This window comes from Varroa destructor, unplaced genomic scaffold (assembly GCF_002443255.2).
Source record: "Varroa destructor unplaced genomic scaffold, Vdes_3.0 BEIS01000006.1, whole genome shotgun sequence".
NCBI lineage: Eukaryota > Metazoa > Arthropoda > Arachnida > Mesostigmata > Varroidae > Varroa > Varroa destructor.
In genome coordinates, this window is record NW_019211459.1 from 31,458,136 (window position 1) to 31,476,060 (window position 17,925).

General features: G+C 38.9%; 1 protein-coding gene across 1 annotated transcript; it reads right to left on the bottom strand.

Annotated features, from left to right (window-relative positions):
• Positions 1-93: 93 nt before the first annotated feature.
• LOC111253163 (uncharacterized) lies at positions 94-17,445 on the bottom strand. The gene is made up of 7 exons (XM_022812184.2): positions 16,483-17,445; positions 8,762-8,946; positions 3,760-7,306; positions 3,240-3,331; positions 2,578-2,785; positions 2,149-2,220; positions 94-1,710 (listed from the first exon to the last, which is right to left on the bottom strand). The coding sequence occupies exons 2-7, from the start codon at positions 8,936-8,938 to the stop codon at positions 1,166-1,168; spliced, it is 4,641 nt and encodes a 1,546-aa protein (XP_022667919.1). The 5' UTR covers positions 8,939-8,946; positions 16,483-17,445; the 3' UTR covers positions 94-1,165.
• Positions 17,446-17,925: the final 480 nt, after the last annotated feature.

Sequence of the window (17,925 nt, forward strand, 5' to 3'; positions counted from 1 at the left end):
GTGTTTCGTGCTGAGTAACAAACGACATTTGCAAACACGTTCGTCGAACGCTACATGTTTCAGTACGACAAAAATTAAAGAAAACACTACTGATGCTTAACACGAAATATACCTTTATTATTTCATCGTATGTTTAAGACATAACAGTTATTAGAATTTGCATTACTGACTCTAAACGGTTAAAATATGGCTGTACACCTTGTCCAGCTCGAAATTGTTGACTCCTCTAGTAGGTTGTGAACGCATGCACAATGAGATCATGGCATATAACACATGTATACGTACGATTATAATATAGTAGGTTTATCCAGTTCTAGATCTCCGTAATTCGGTAAATGGCAGTACCTTTATGTTGTGGTTGTGACGCGGCCTAAGTAAGTCAACTAGGTTTTTGTCGATTAACAGCCTCTAACCCGGAAACAGCAACTGTTGACTAAGAAAGCATTGAGCACCAGGTTTTTAGTTAAAAGAAATTTATTAAGTTTTGTTAACAAGCAAGAACGAATAAATTGTTATTTTCCGACGAGTGTAGGTAATCGTAAATTTTGAAGCTCAGCTTTTACATGGGCTCATTTAAGATTTTCTACTATCACTACTCCATATTTAAACCAGTTCTATTTTTGGGTTATCCTTCAGTACGTCACAAAAATCGACAGAAGCTTCGCAAAATAACAAAAACACAAATGTATGCTTTAGATATATTTAACGCCATGGGATCGTATAAGCATATATACCTGATGGATACTGGTGAAAATTTGTTAGGGTTATTTTCACAATGAGACGGTTAATCATCAGGCTTCTATATATTTGGATAATATCTTTGGACTACAAACACCTGTAAGGTGTAAAAACGCTTTTGTAACATATCATGCTAACCCAGCTTTATGCCCCACGGTTGAAGAATGCCACCGCTGAAGATTTAACATTCACTATAGAGAACTTAGACACATCCATCCATCATTAAGCATTTTAGTTACGGTATTGGTTTTGACGGACAGGTGAGGGAACTCTGGTAGAACCATTCTCACAATGTTGATTAATAATTCTGTTCCAAACCCATTTTTCTGATTGTATGTACTAATCTATTCACTATTATCCACTAATATATCCAAAAACTATGACGGTTACAGTATATACAAAAACAACATAAAATAAATATACGTTTCTACTGCTGTACGCCCAACTCAGCCATGCAGTTGACAATTATGGTGGCATCAGAGTTGGTCGACAAACTTGACAACGGACGCTCGTAATTCAGCCTCCCATCTCTTTCTATTTTTAAACTATCAGCATTCGTTATCGCGTGTTGTTCCGTAGTTAGGTAGTTATTATTGATATTTAGTTGCTCTTTGTTGTATCTCGTCTGCTTATCACTTTGGACTGCCTTAAAATAGGCGTCCGATAATGTAGTGTTCTGATCAACGATGCCTGAATGCAATCGTATAGAGGCGTGGCCATTACTATCTGCAGCGCTCATCCCATAGTTTGGTAAGTTGTCTTGTTTCTCCTGCAGATATGGAAGTTGTCCTGTTCTCCTAGAGCTGCCGTCGCCTGGCGGGGACTGAAGATTCGCAATATCGGCAACACTGATTCCAAAGCCGCATGACATAGAAGGAGTTGCGTTCATCACATTCTCCTTACCAGCCTGTTGCCTATGTAGGATTAGTTGCTTACGTAATGTAGTGAGGTTATGCACACGTTCTACCAGGCCTGCAACAAAGAATAGAGGTACAAGGAAAGGGTGAGAAATTAGCAAATAGATTGGCTAGTCTATTACCACCTGTGAACCTAGCTCGCGATCTCATGTGAACGTCTTACCTCTGTTTGGAAATGCAACTTCATTTTTATATATAATACTACTGCCTGTGGATGCGTACGAATTGTATGTGTGCATATACAAAATATCATACCCAAACGACGGAACAATTCTTCAAGGGTGGCTGACAACAACAAAATTCGCGGGATTATTACAGGTAAATCAATCCTGTATGCGGCTAAAAGTCGGAAAAACAGATCTTTATGCATTGAAATATAACTATCATCAACTAGTTACGATGTAGCAGTCATGGTCTAAATCGTTGACCTGTAGGAAACCCTCTAATTTATCAGTTAATTAGCCAAATGAAATCAGTGTACAAATGAGCTCACCGACAAAATTTTCCCACGTCGTAAACTCGAAGTTTCGCTGTGCTTCATCAAGTTCAGCATCTACGGCTGATACTGTAAAATAAAGATAGATATTCTACTGAGACTCGTCTACATGTAGTTTTTCCTCATACAGGAAGATCTAAATCTGATCCGGTAATTTAAAAAGTAAGTACGCGTTTAATTGTCGTATCTAAGTGATAGGTATTTATATCTATTTAAGTGATTACGAACTCTATCGCCTTGTAAATACGAAGAGGTACTGTCCGACCTTTGTTGCCCTGGTTGTCGTCTGAAATATCGTCGAGTAAGCTTCACACGTATGTTTAGTCTAGCTAATGAGACGAATCGTATATATATACTTATTTCTGTAGTAATATCTATCATTAAAATACGTTTCGAAAAAAAAAAAAAGGACAATAGCGTGTTTACCAAGATCTCCATTGAAAAGTTTCGAGACATCCAGCTCTTGCGAACGGTGAGACGATTCCATATGGCGGTTAAAGTCGCTTGTTCGTTCGGTAGTGAGGGGTGCACACAAGTGGTTCAAGCTTCTTTCCGATTCAACTTCAACAGCTAACGTAGGGTCGGTTGAGTCATGGTTATTTGGGCTTGAAAACGTGGTCGTCTCTATAGATATCTGCGTACCAATGAGACGAAATAAGCTATCAATGTAATCGAACTTTAAAATAATGAAGCCTGCGTATATTGAAAAAAAATAATACTACGGGGCAAAATACTAGATAATGTTCCTTTTCTTCGATATTAACAGTGATTTCGAATATAGAGTATATAGTTTCACGTGATGTTCTTCTAGTTTTTTTGGGATATAAGCTGTGTTTATGTCTTAGCGTTTATTTCGATGTAATATTCGGATTATAGAAGAATTAGCTTATTGTAGCAAAACCTTGCTCAATATAGGTTATATAGTAAATATATAGAAGACCTTTGTGCGTCACGTATTTCAGTTGATAATTTTACAGATCGGTCGGCCAATAAACTACGAAATATATTAAGCTGTAATCCTTGATAGTAGAACATTAAAGAACATTCAAATCGCAAAAGGCTAGTTGACAAAGGATAAAGGAACCTACCAGACGGGGTCTTTTGATCTGTGTCTGAGTAACGTTCGCAGCCGCGCTTGGAAGAGATGAACCGGTATTCATCGAAGGTCGATCAGAAACACCTATTCAAATTTCATAGAAAAGATACGACGATTTAATAAATAATAAAAGATTGTTTTTAATTAGGCGGCCGACTAACAGCGGCACGTTACTTCGAGATAGACAGCACGAACATATAAGCTATAGTTAAAACATTACCTATATATATATATATATATATATAAAAGGCATTTAACGTACTATGTTTAATAAAAACTAAAGTCTCCTAACCCTTAAATAGCTACAAACAATCTCTAGTTTTTTCTTCATTGGAAGATCTGGCTTCAATTACGCGTTGTTTAAAGTTCAAACTTTAACCCAAGTGCGTTAAATAGACTGTGCGTGCGGAAGCACGTTGCCGATTGTGCAACTTGAGCCAATACGAAAAACAGAATCAAAACACATTCTAGCCTACGGCATACAGCTGAAAGCAACTCCTAGCTAGACTTACCATTAAAAATCTTAAGAGGAAGGCTCTCTGTGTTGGGCGAGAGCTCAATATAGTCTTTCGATTGTTGTGGAATAGCCTCTAGCGACTGTTCCACCAGACGCTGTCTTCGACGAGGTCGATTATTCACTTTTCGGCTGCAGTTATTTGCAGTGTAGATCAAACAATCTGGCTGATCCGTCAGAGCGCTGTGACATTTCAGGTCTACCAGAGAACTATATTGGCGTCGCCTTATCTGACCTTCGGGCAACCCTACAGAGACGTCGGGGCTTAAGGACCCTTGCTCATTTCGGGTTTGTGGCTTTGGGCCGGAGAATTGAATCATCAATGGGGTACATGAGGACGACCTCAGGTCAGCGATCTTATCTTGAACACCAGTTGTTGCAGGCTGTCCATATTTGGAAGGTGGGTAGTGTGTCGCTTCTGCGTATACCCCTGAAATTTGCTCCCCTATATCCAAGCGATTTTGTGTCTCTAAAAAGCTTCGGCATTTATTGACAGGAAAAATACTCGCCATGATGGAAGTCGGCTTAGCCTTTTGTTCAGTAATAATGTAAGGCTCAGTTAAGCATTTTAGTAAGTTTTCTCCTACATCAGTATGCATAGCTGGAAACATATTTTCTGTGGTTAGGTCGACTCTGTGATTATTACTGAGGTCGCAACTACTGGTGTGGGCTAGGTCAGTATGATCCATACCAACCAAGACCTCGTCTGCAGCCGTTGTTGTTGTTGTTGTAGTGATCTTCGAGTGGCCTAGATCGTTTTCACCCCCTCCCAAGATTGGCGTTCGCTCGCTGGCTTCTGCGACCAAGGTAACATTAGCTCCAACAAGGTTTACCATTGATTCTGGGCCGTGGTACGGTATATCCCACTCACTCGGACTCGGATACGGGATGTGACCTTCAAAATCCGATTGTTCAACGTAATCATACACATTTGTAGAGAGGTGATGGGATCCATACTCCGACGTTGTAAGTCGAGATATCTGATCCGGTATGGTATTGGCGACTCTTGGTATATTCTGCCATTCAGAATCCCGAAATTGTTCTTCAGCTGCAACCTCTGGCGTAAACTTAGGTAACCAGACGTTCTTGTTTACAACTGATCTACTTTTAAAGCTCGTTTTATGCAGATCCTTAGTAAGCTTCCGCGTGCTACGTCGGCCGCCTCGTAGGTTTTCCGTTTTGAAATTGCTACAGCCGGCATTTGAATAGTCTACGCGTAAATCCAATGGGTTTCTCTCAGCACAAAGCGTGGCCAGTGTTGGTTTCTCGTGGTCAGAAGGCTCCGCTTTCTTGGAAGCTGTCCCTGTGTTGCTACAGCAGTGACAAGGACGATTCAACACTTCTGCCTTGTTCTCCGTTTCCTTACCCTCCTCATGAACGTTCGTCATGACAACGGACATGCTACTATGCATTGGCTCGTACTTTGGCGGTGTATAAGGCCACTGTAGTTGAACGGCATCATCTTCCAGATGCCTAATTGCACGAACAAAGACAGGTTTATACACGCTCGTTTGCCAGACAGACTCGATTACGGCATCCGTTTTAGTCGAAGTTGCATCGTTTTCAAATCCGTGCTCGTCATCCCTCGTCATCGTTTCTGTTCTTTTTTTCATCTTATATGAAGGTGATACTTCTGCTTGATCTTCCCAATTTGCCGATAGCGACTGCGAAATGGTTGTCGATGTAGGCGGTGACTGTTTGGCTCTATCATCGACGCTGGCCACCGTTTTCGTCAGTGAATATGGAATGCTAACAACACTTTGTGTATTACCGTAGACTATCGGGATGTTCCGATTTGGCTGAAATGATTGAACGCCAACCTCAATGCGACATTGCTCTGTCTGACCTATCTCATTAACCATACTTTGCCTAGCTGCTCTCGCAGTCCTATACATGTCTGTGTTGTATTGTACTGACATGTCTCCATGAGGTTCTAGCTGGGGGAGACTGTTTATATACGGCACTTGTTTTTCTTCGCCGAAAGCACCATTTCTTGAGGAGCAGGTCGCTTCTCCACCCAACCTGGGGTCGGCTTGCTGGTCATTTGCTGTGTTAACCTGTAGTCGTTGGATTCCATTTTTCTTATCATCTCTACTTTCTTCATTATTAAGTACCGCTTCCGAACAAGTACGATCCACTGCTTGGACAATGGGAGCACCTTCCGTGCTTAACTTGATATACTCCTGTACGCGTGTTTGAGACAGTATACCTTGAACGTTATCAGAATCCGCAATCTCCAGTGCATGTTGTTTCATGCTATAAGATCCCGCGACTTTATGGATATCGACGTTTTTATCGATTAATGGTTGCTGGACATAGATTTCGGGAAGCATTTGAAGACTCCCGCTCTTTTCATTTCCTGTTTGAATGTCTACATCGTCGTTGTGCGCTGTCACTTTATCGTTATGCAAGTTCTCACACTGACGAACCCTGAGCCCATATTCAGGCGGCAGACGTTGACTTCGCTCAGCTTTATCCTTACTGACGTTGAACACATTACGCGCTGTCTTCAGTTGGTCAGAGGTTGTCGCATCATTATTCTGGTATACTATTTTAGGCATGATTTCACAAGCACAAAATTCAAATTGCTGCTCCTGATTTTTGCACCCGTTATGGGAAACTACCGCGTGCTGCGCAACGCCACAAGTTTCAGATTGTTCCAACTCTGAGACTTGAATGTTCGCAACGCAATGTTTTCCTTTTTGTCCACTTTCCGCCGTCGAATCATTTTCGTTGTTTTGAGAATCAACGAAAGATCCGGATATGCCCAACCGAACCACTTGAGTTTCTATGTCCGAGTCAATGTTGTCGGAGTTCGATACAACCTGCTGAACTTGACTAAGACTATTTTCAACGCCTTTCGCCGTATTAGGCATATCGAGTAAACAATCTCTCTGAGCTGCGTCAGTGGTCATCGGCATCACTAACTGGTGAAAGTCGGGCTTAGATTGTGCTTTCGCGTCATCGCAAGTGTTTTTTCTTTCTCCCTGATTCAATACTAGTTGGGTATCTGTATCCGAGTTGCATTCTCTGATCTGGTTTTGGGATTGCAGCCTTCCCTCTCGGTTTGTGACAGCATTATTAGTCACTTCTTTTGTTTCAGAAGTCTCTACAAGATCAGACACCTTGTTCGTCACATCGAGAAGCTTTGATACATCCGCTTGTTCGATTTTTACATCCGTTTTTAGGTCGAGCTTCAAGTGACCTTCATTTAGCGAAAGTCTATTTTTATCTACACAATGATGTCTAGCCACTTGAACATAATCAACACTCTTACATTGTTTTTCTTGTATAGTTCGAGCATTAATCTCGGTCGCAGAATTTCCAAGTTGGAGATCCAACCTGGAATGCGACTGTCCACCGTAGTCCAATACGATGTCTTCAGTTCTTTTAGCTAACTTTGTAGCCTTGGAGGAATGGCACTTCTTCCCGGTGTCTTTATGGGTCTCAAGTTTTTTATCTATAGAACCTGCATTTTTATAGGCCACGGAGCTGTCTATGAAGTTGCATGTTCCACTCCATGTGCGCTGTCCCGTGTTAATATCCTGAAAAACGTTCCAAACAAAATTCTGTTGACCACCTGCAACATTACTGAACGAAGTGTATTAAAATTTAATGTAGAAACGACACTCAACGCATATAGAGGTCAGTTAAACGAAACATTGAAAATGAAGAACGCATTCAGTTTTGCGAAGCTTTTAATTTGAACATATGGTATCAAACGAGCTTAGCAGCAGGTATGGCTTAACCGACTAATATAATTTTGGTAAACTGAGGGATTACATTGATGTCACTGCTATAACATAATAGGTGTAGAACAATATGTTATCAATCGTGTCCACGGCGGACCCCGTCGACAACAGTAATTTACCGACTAGTCGTGTTAAAGGTTTACCGTGTGCATTAACAACTATACCGTGGTACCGTCTTCTACAGCAGCGCTCATCAGTGAAACTCCAGGTAATAAAAAAAGCGGCTTGTTTGTTACGACAACATCGTTGTCGAAAGTAAAATATAGTTAACAGAATATCAGAACCAATCCTACACTGATTATTTAAATAGAACACACAAATCTATAATTAATTTTTATATATTGTTAAGATCATTTTTTGTTGTATAGGTTTGTCGCAACTGTTTAGTTCTATTTGTTGTCTCAATTTTATTCTAACTTCAAAGTACTTAAGTCATGTACATTTGGGTGAAAGACAAAGATTTTACAGTTAAAAAAAGCTAGGCTCTTTTAATATGTAATATCGTTAACATTTTTTTTTTCCAGAAATGGCTGATGCCATCCGAGGTAATGGACGCTTTTCAGGGTAAACATGCCATTTTCTAACTCTACATGCCACTTTTGAATGGTACCCTCAGTTTCAAAATCATCAACGTATATTCCGCACCTACCCAAAGTTAAAAAATGGCATTTTTTCTTATCTCAGTGAAAAACGAATAATTTTGTCATCCAAAACACCAATTTTTATCTTCCACTTAGGGTAATTTGTTTTGAACCATAGAACGCGATTGCACAAAGCTGATTGAGCGAACGAGAGGTTTTCCAATGATATATGATGCTTGCCCATCAGTTTATGACAACAAACTTAAAAAAAATCGACAAAAGAAATAGACAGCAACTTATTGACCAGCAAAATATATGCAGACGCCCAAAAAATAATCGAGTATATAAGTTTGTTGCTAATACCCAGCGGCATTTAGATTAAAAAGTATTAAAGTAAAACACGTAGCCCGAGACAGCCATTTGCACACTAAGAAATTTCCGTAATTCAAGATTATAAAGCTACTTAAATTGAAAAATAAGGTTTCGGGTATCTCAATCAGATGAAAAAGGAAAACTCCTCTTTTGCGTGTTTTAACCCACTTCATGACCATTTCTACAATTGGGCCACATGATCTACTATTTACTTTGTACGTTTTACAAAATCAATGACCACTTACATTAGCGATGTTTATTATATGTAGAATGGGCCACAACACAATAATCTTACCACTATGGAGATTCGACGGCGTTGAATGAGTTGATTATCAGGCAGGACGTTGCCTGAGGCAGTTACTAGTCGTGCAACATGCCAGGAACGACCGCAGCTTCTACCGAGTTGGTCCAAAGACATTTTTGTTTGAACGTGCATTGCCCCAGCCAAGTGACGTTTGTTGCAACTTGACATGGCACCCTCTGTAAAAGCAATACTTTTTTATTTATTTACTAAGTAAGCAAACAGACGCAAAGCTCATATTATTCGTAGTCCACGCGAAAAGCGTATTGACGCGGATCTTAGCGACTGCCTCTTTAACTGGCATAATAAGTATATTTCATATCATGGTGAAAATGGCCAGGAAGAATATTCAGGTGACGCAACGATCATAATTCGACTTATTATTACAAAAATATACATAACATAGTACATAACTAAATCACTACAGAGTAGTATTCGTAAATTACTCTGATAATCTTTATATAAAATGATATAGATATAAATATATAAAAATCAGCCTCTCTCTTGAGCACGATAAAGCAGCTTTCCATCTCCTTCTAATTACTACCGTAGTTTACATGGGCAGAGCGACCTATTCATGAAATCAGATATTCCTTCAAAAGTTTTGCTGCGCTTATTAGCGAGTTTCGTCAAACGCTTGTATCGTAGTTTCTTCGACCCAGGTGTCCACTTCATTTAATTCGTGTCGTTGGAAAACAGAGGCCCGTTTTCATAACGAGCTTTTTCCAGTTTTTTTTGGTTAGGAACTTCGCCCTTCCGGCTCTCTTCTCGATCTACCACTGTTCTAATCTTCAGTGAGCTGGTTACACCCCTCACGTGCACAACAACACGCCACCTATAAGTCCCTCTGCGCTTTTGTTTTATTTTGGCTATGTACAATATCAAATGTGGATGATAATTATTATAGATGCAACGTCAAATAACGGCCTAATAGCTTCTTCAACGATAGAGTTTAAACAGTTGGTCAGAGATACGCATTTTTACATTTGATGATATATCAGTTCCAGTGACAGTGGCAGCCACCTTGGCATCCGTAAGCACTGGTGCGGCGTCGATTTCGCACATGTAAGGTAAGAACGAAGTCGCGGTTTACGACATGATGATCTATGAGAAAAATCAAATATTGCCTTTAAAAGAAGAGGTAGTTGGCCAATCGGGTCCATTTGTCGCGCAGGTCTTTCTTGGATAAAGTTTTAGCGATCCATAGAAGTGTCTAGTTTAACTAGATTAAAATGTTGTTTTGGCTTCAAGAAACAAATGGACACAGATTTTTAGTAGTTTATAGAATATACTGGCCGAACCGCGGGCTTCGTCCCGCTCCTGTTCAGCCGATGATTTAACTGATCTGATTTGTTTATACTACACACAGCCTAACATAAACACCAACAGTAATTACCCTATCTGACTGAATTCGTTCATCGGCTTGTTCTAGTATTGTATGTTTGCAAGGGCTCAGCCAATTATAGATTTGTCTTGTTCTTGTGATCCCTTGGCTTTTGGTACATCTCTGCAGCTTTATCACGAAGCTTTTTTAGTGCTGAATCATTGATTCTGTTTCCGAGACCTATGTGAATTGCATAAATGTTGGTGGACTTCTCGAAGACGTACATAAATAGTGGCTTTTGGCCGACCTTTAATGGGCGTTTTTTATCATTTTCTTTTTCATAGCAAATTGCACATAGTAGACTAAATGAATATTATATATTAAAAACAAAACTACTTATATACGTGGTTCATTAATTTTACATGTAGTTGCCGCATTAACTCCGTTGCTAAGTTGTCATCAAGGCTGAAGGAGTTTTTTTCCGGTCAAACAATAATGTATTGAAAAAGGACTCAAATATTTGTTGCCTCGGCTGGAATATTGACTCTGCCTCTGGTACGTCACCGGAACTTAAAGATTTTTTATCTTTTGTTTTTTGTGACAAATATCTACATCTAATTTTTAAAAAATTGAAAATCTGCTGTGAAAATGGTAATCTCGTATTATATGGGGTTTGCGTTAACAACGACATGTTTATGATACCGGGCGGCCCGGCGAGGGCTCTGGCTTCGCGCCGCGCTTTGCTTGCTATTAAATGTATCTGATTCTACTTGCAAATGGCGGTAACACCAAATAGTAACTAGCTATTATCTATAGTAGTTATAATCTAATAACTGCTGTCACAATACAGTTCAAACCCAACTATGCAGACCAATTCTCACTGATGAGCGTGGGCGGACAACGTTGGTGGCCACCTTGTTGTTTGTAGACGACTATCTAAGTTAACATGACACCCTTCAAAAATAAGCAAAGTTTCCCCTCTATGCAGAAAAGTATTTGGCTATTCGGTTTCATCTTCCGCGTAAATCTTCTCTGCTTGAAATTCTAGAAATTTAGAGAAAATCAGCTTAATGCAGCCCACTATAAGGTGTCGTTTTGGTGAGATAAACGAGCTATCTAAAACATTCAGCAGAATAGAAATGGATATGTGAAGCTTTCGAGGAACAAGCATTAACTTCAGAAACTAGAAGCACATCTTGTTGACAGTGACGTCTACTCCTGTAGATCCAGTCTAGTCCCATTTTCATTAATTCATTGTCCTTCTGTTTATAATCATACAAAAACACAAAACAACCGTCTATCCTTGTCTATTGTCCCATAAAGACAAAATGTGATTGCATTATCGTCGCAGGTAAACCTTATACTTACTCGATAGAGTCATTGACATATAGGACGATGTCAAAATTATTTCTTAATGAAAAATTGCTGCTATGCATCCGTGTGGGTTCTACTATGAAGTAAAATTTCCTGGAAGATTGAAAAAAAATTTTTGAAAAAAGAGCCTCTTACTTAGAATTACAACAGTAACGTGATGACTCCCAATCTATTCCCGCTAAATCGAAATAACCCACTATGACATTTGTCCGTTCGGCGTCACATATGTCGTCGACCTTGTCAAGAGAACGATAGACGCAGTATATATCTACTGTGCATTTGGCAACGATACGTCTTTGACAATCAAGTCTGAATTAGTCTTGTAGAGATTAGAACTGCAAGCAAAATGATTTTCTTTACCTTTCTTCTGATTGATGGAAATGTTTGAAACATTCCGGAAAAAGACAATTTCATGGAACTTCCGTCTTCCAATAGTCATCTTTTAGTCATAGATGTTATGTTCATGTTTTCACTCAATATAATTTCTTTAAAATAGTCCATTGCATTTTATTTTTCCATTGGGTTTGTTTATCCATGTTGTTTCAACATTTGATTTTAACGCAATCCTTTTCAGTGGTCCCATTATACAGACTGGTTCAATCGCTATAAATAAAGCGCTCCTTCTGTCGTCATTTATCAGCTGCAATGGAGAGCCCTGAGCAACTCAGTTGCGTCCATTTATAGCACATGAAGCACATTTATAGAACACCTCATTCACGTTTGTTTCTTCTCATCAATATTCCTATATCTGTAGGAGTGGTAAAAAATGTCTGTTTCAATGGTCCATGTGGGATTGAGGTTTACAATACAAATTACAAAAATACGATACTTTTCTATACACAATATGTGTAAATAGTTTTGGCTATAACATAAGGTGATCTACGATTATGTAGTCAATTAATTTCACCAACACCCAACACACAGCTCATCCTTTAGCTTCAATCCATATTGGTCGCTCTCCGACTTTCTGAGTAATGCATCAGTTTTTAATAATTAAAAAAACTGTTTCTGTACGATTAGGCAAAGCAGTAGTGGACGCATTTTGCGTAAAACTAGTTTTATTGCTTCTTTCCACTCTACAGCTGACTCAAGGGTCCTCCTGACTTTTCGCACAGTAATTTGTTAACCACTCCTGTCTATTTTTATTAAATATTCAAGTTAGTTTTCTCAAAAACGAGAGGTAGACTATTTGTCAAGTACAAGACTTTTTGATCACTAAATACTATGATGTTATCAATTTAAGCGTACATACACCATTTGCAAAGCACTTGCGTTAAACTGCCAAAAAAAGTTTCCCGTACAAACGTTGTCCCAGAAGAAATATGACTGCAATTGGTGTGCACTATTCCAATTCGAGTCTACCCAGAGTTCAGCACAAAGGGTAAGATAAGCATCATGTAAAAAAGATTAGCCCGCCATTATGAATGGCACCTATTGCACTCTTGAAGTTACTTCTTGTATTCGCCAAGAGTTAATCTAACAAAATCGAAACGTCAATAAGCTGATTCACTTAAATAACATGATAAGTACTCTTTATTATTATTCTATAAATGTACTACTTATAACGAACCTCATGTGGAAGTTCTATCCTTTAAAAAGTGATAGCAGGAAGCCAGATTTGAACATTCTATTAAGCAACTTTCAAGAGCTATGGGTTCAGTAGATTTTAGAAAAAAATAAAGCGAAGTAATGAAGAATGGCCTAATAAATATTGTTTCACATCTGCTTAATATGAATAAATGAAAGGCGTGGGCCATCTATTTAAGTATCGTTATAATTTAAAGTTATTTATTTTTTCTTCTTGTCTCAGAATACACAGTTCCTCTGGATTCCGCTCATTTATTCTATACTTAACCTGGATCTAGGTATCCGATATCATTCCTCTCATTGTATCATATACAACAGGGCCTGTTCGATTCCTTTAGTCAGAAAAAAACTATTTGTATCATACACAAAAGAATATGACGGCTCCGTTTCCAACAGAGTGTATATAGTACGTCACTTCATGTAACAAAAACAATTAAGTCAATGAGCAGAGTACACACTGCCGACTCATTCTCCACATAAAAAATACATACGGGTTATACAACTTTTAGTAATTTTTAAAGTTTATGGAAAAACATTGGAAACATCTAGCGCCTGTATGGTCAGACACAATATTGGCAACATGATACTGTTTTTGTCCTAATAGGTCTAGGTATATAATATAGTATTTATCTATTTATAGAAACCCAATTTGTTTGCAAAAAATTTCAAGCAGAAGTTAATGGAATCGAATTAAATATATCGAGAACACAAATGTTACGTGTGCAGGCGTTACGCCTCATGATATACCTATTAGACTGTTACGAATGAATCCGGAAATTTTCCAAATTTATTCTATAAAATTTTAACATTTCAACCAGTTAGACTAGAATCGTTTTTTTTTTTTATATATGTTGGAGATAACACACTTTTTTTGAGCGCTCTGACAGTTTTTGAGCAGTTGACATATATATATATATATATATAATCGTTCGCGTTCCGATATGTAATTTACCTACCATAGTTTCTCGAATTAAATCAACAGTAAAAACCACTAATTGCCCTTTTTGGAGCAGGGCAAGCCCCGTAATCACACGGACTCAAACCGAAAGAGTAACCAAGTTAAAATCAATGCTGAATATTCCTCTACTCAATCTAAAATTGACGCATGGCGATTAAATCTAGTATTGCTATCAAGAAAGCAGACTACGTGCTTTCGATTATCGTGTTAAGAGTCCATAAGTTATTAGAGGAACTCGAGATATCGGGCTTATTCATTGTTCGACTTCGGCAAACATCATATTGTTGCAGATACCGCCTGATGTCCATTGTAAATACTACCATCACCTCATGTGCGTAACTACCTGACACTGCCAACAAAGTCGATTTCTCTCCAATGCAGCTCTGTTTTCTCATTTAGTCTCTTTCTGGCTGGTGGTAGAGATTGCAACATGTTTTGTGTATGCTGCAGGTGGATTTTTCGTTGATCAAGGTTTTGTAAACGGTACAATGAATACACCACACGCATCTGCAGCTGACCCGAAATAAATACACTGGGAACCCATTTTTTTACTCTGTTTTCGAATTTCAGCATTTGGACTATAATTATGTGACTCATCACACACGAAATTCTAGTTTTAGCCGACAGAGCACATAGAATTCAAGCTCTGCTTCCGTCAAAAGCCTTTTCGGTTGTGGCAATAGGTTCTTGCACTTCGGGGTTCAAAATCTGGTCCCCTATTTTCTAGCCTTCAACACTTTTTTTTTTTCTTGAAATGTTTGCACTATTTATGCACTGTACTTTCGCTTAAAGCCTCTCTGCCTAACATCTTCACCAGTCTTTGATGAATTTTCGTTGTATGACTTTGAAGAAACTCTTTTTTTTTTAATGAACTCGAGCGGGTTTTCACTCGTTAGTTTCCGGAAGACTAGACTATTTAGCAGTCGAGTTTCATCTGCTAGCAGCAAGGGTTGTTCAATACCTGAATCCACCGGATTCGTCTGTAACAGCCTAATAGTTTAACAGTGAAGTCACAGACAATCATTTTGTATGAAATTTGTACGAGATTTGGTTAACTTCAAGCTCCGCTATATCGCAAATTTAAGTCGCTTAAAAATCTTATTGTTTCACTGAAACTATCTATTTAACAGCTTGTGAGTGAGACTTTTAGAAGTGCGTAGTTCATAGGATGGTCAATTTTAAAGTCTGTCGGATTCACTTATAACAGCCTCATACATGAACATGATATTATCAGATTGTAGTGCAAGCCGCTGTTTCTAACTATTGTCTTCAGTAACAAATTTGCACGTATTGAAGTAGGTGGCATGCTCATAAAAAATGATCTTTTGAAAAACATGATCTTGATGAATGCGGTTGGAAGTATTTTATAAGTTTCCACTGAAATTTGTCGAAAAGATCTAATGGTTCTGAAGCGGGCTTAAGTTTCAATCACAAAAAGAAATAGACCTGGACAGTCTATGAAACGCAACTATCCCCTTTTATATATTCATTTGATATGACCTAATTTCAACCAACAATAGATTTAAAAAAATTAAAAGCTCGAACTTCGAAATCTAGAGTGTCGAAATCGACTCGAGCTTAATAAATTAAATTTATTCACTTATCACCACATTTTATTGCCGGCTGTAAAATTTGTTTAAAAACAATCTAATATATATTGTCCGTCTTGACAGGCGGTATCTTGAAGATAATGACAGTGCCCGCAGAGATAGGCAATATAGGCTCCACAATCAGGTTTTATATAACCATGAGAAATCGAAAACACTATCAAGGAATTGATCTACATCATAGGATAAAGGCACAAAATGTGTGATCCACCAAAACCTTCACAATACAAAAGCAGTGTGAGCTCTGCTTAGGATATTCAGGGGAAGCTTGCCATACAATAGCATGAACAAGACATAGCGCGGTACCAAGTGACTAATTATTACATAAATGGGATTTAACTTCACCTGCCTGCTCTAAATACTAACACAGCTCGCGTTATTTCATGTATTCTTCTTTTTCTGTTTTATTACTCATCATTCGATTAGTTGTTAAATTAATTTATTTACCAAATTTATCCTTCATACTGTTGCTACAGTAGAACTTTGTAAACGCTGGAAAGCAGTTCACAAAATAAAGAACTGCTATGCGACTCTCCAATCCATTTCATCAGTTGTTTTCTGTTGATCAAAGGGTGCGGCTAATATGTGAATCAGGGGTCACCTAAAATATTAAACTACTTACTAAATAAGGTACACCAAGATACTTCATAGCGTTCATTGCATCAAGATGTTTGTCGCGCAAATTGAACGGAATGCTTTCAGAGCGAGAAACAATTCGAAGATGACTAACGACTGTTAATTCTGAAATTCATCAACAATTTCAAATGGCCAGAACCGAAGTCTACAATGAAATGTTTAACGATATTAAAGAACGGTGGTGAAACCCACTGCCGTATCGACTGTATACAAATTAAGTTATTCTTACCTGTCTGGAACGGGTTAGATAATGAAATTTTTGATTGTTCCTTTTCGGCATCCGATGTTTTCGTATCTTCAACAGGTTTACTGATATCACCAAGCAGTTTGCACGGAGAACTACACTCTGTCTCCGTTGAAGTGCGCGTGAGCAAAAGCTCAGTAGATGTACTTCACAGCAAGTGCTTCGGTTCTTTGCGTGAACTGTTTTGAAATTAATCCCACTAGCTGAAGGACAGCAACAACGAAGTCGAAGTTGGAAAAAACACTCGTGTCACTACCTACTGACTAGAAAAGTGTTCCAATGGATTCCTTGTGGAGGCAAGTCCTCAATCATTTACATGTTTTTGGTGGAGATCTGGCATTGCAAATATCTTGAAACTGTAAGAACTTGAGCCTTCGCGCCTCTTCTTTCTGGCTCAACGGCATCTGTCAGATAGAAGCTATTTTCACTTATTAGCTATTTCTTGACTGCATTGCACTATAAAGCAGATTATAACTGTCTGCGTATAACTTAAGTCTGCGTGACTTCTAGGCACACTTAACATGCACCAATTGTAATCTTCTTTTGAGTAGTTGCAAGCAGCTGCATCTTTACTGAAAAGGACGATCCAATCTGGCGGGAATGGTAGTTGGTAGTAAAGATTACAAAGTCCCTGCTGCGATCTCACAACAGGTGGTGCCTGTGATTTCTTCTAGCTGCGACCCTTGTGGCAATGGGCCATACTATACAATATTAGCAATATTATTAATAATACATCTTAAGAAAACAACATGCTGGGCTTTGCAGATGCCCTCATTTAATTGGTCGCTGGAGAGTACAAACAGTTCGATAGCTGACACCCGATAGCTGCAGCGGCTGCAGCATAAACATCACAAGGCCCTCCACTCTCAGCTGTTTGGCGGTGCAATCGTTGTTGCTGGTACGCACTGTTGTTCACGATCGTCTGCTTTTGTTGTTTGGAACTGGCGCCTACAGATTGGTAAAGTGGCGCCCGGCTCTTCCAGCAGCTTCCCCTGATTACCAGCGGATCTAGTTTTTGCCGCTGTTACCAGCAGTAACGCGGTTACTGGGTGCGCTGTTTGTGTGGCCTGTCAATGTGACCACGCAATCGGTACAGTCGAGAAAACACAGACACTTGCGATATGAGAAGCCTAAATGAGGATAAAGGTCGCCGAGGACAATCGAAAACCGCTTGCTGACCTTTGTCCAAAATGGACTTTGCACAGATCCAAAGTACCAATGTTTATTCTTCCAGTCCGACATAAGAAAGACAATACCCATTGCATTTATTTATACATGCATAATGAAGTTGTACATCTAGCCGTGGAAGAGTTACACTCTTATTATTACATATGAGACCACACCAAGTAAAGGTGGAGAACTCATACCTTATGATGGAAAAATTACACAAGCTTAGTATAGTAATCAACTTCAACTTGAGCATCTTGA

Excerpts from the sequence above, each read along its gene's own strand:
- LOC111253163 (XM_022812184.2), bottom strand. The coding sequence starts at position 8,938 with ATGTCAAGTTGCAACAAACGTCACTTGGCTGGGGCAATGCACGTTCAA. Across the intron at positions 7,307-8,761 it reads GCCGTCGAATCTCCATAGTG|GATATTAACACGGGACAGCG; the intron begins GTAAGATTATTG and ends AACGTTTTTCAG. Across the intron at positions 2,786-3,239 it reads AGATCAAAAGACCCCGTCTG|ATATCTATAGAGACGACCAC; the intron begins GTAGGTTCCTTT and ends ATTGGTACGCAG.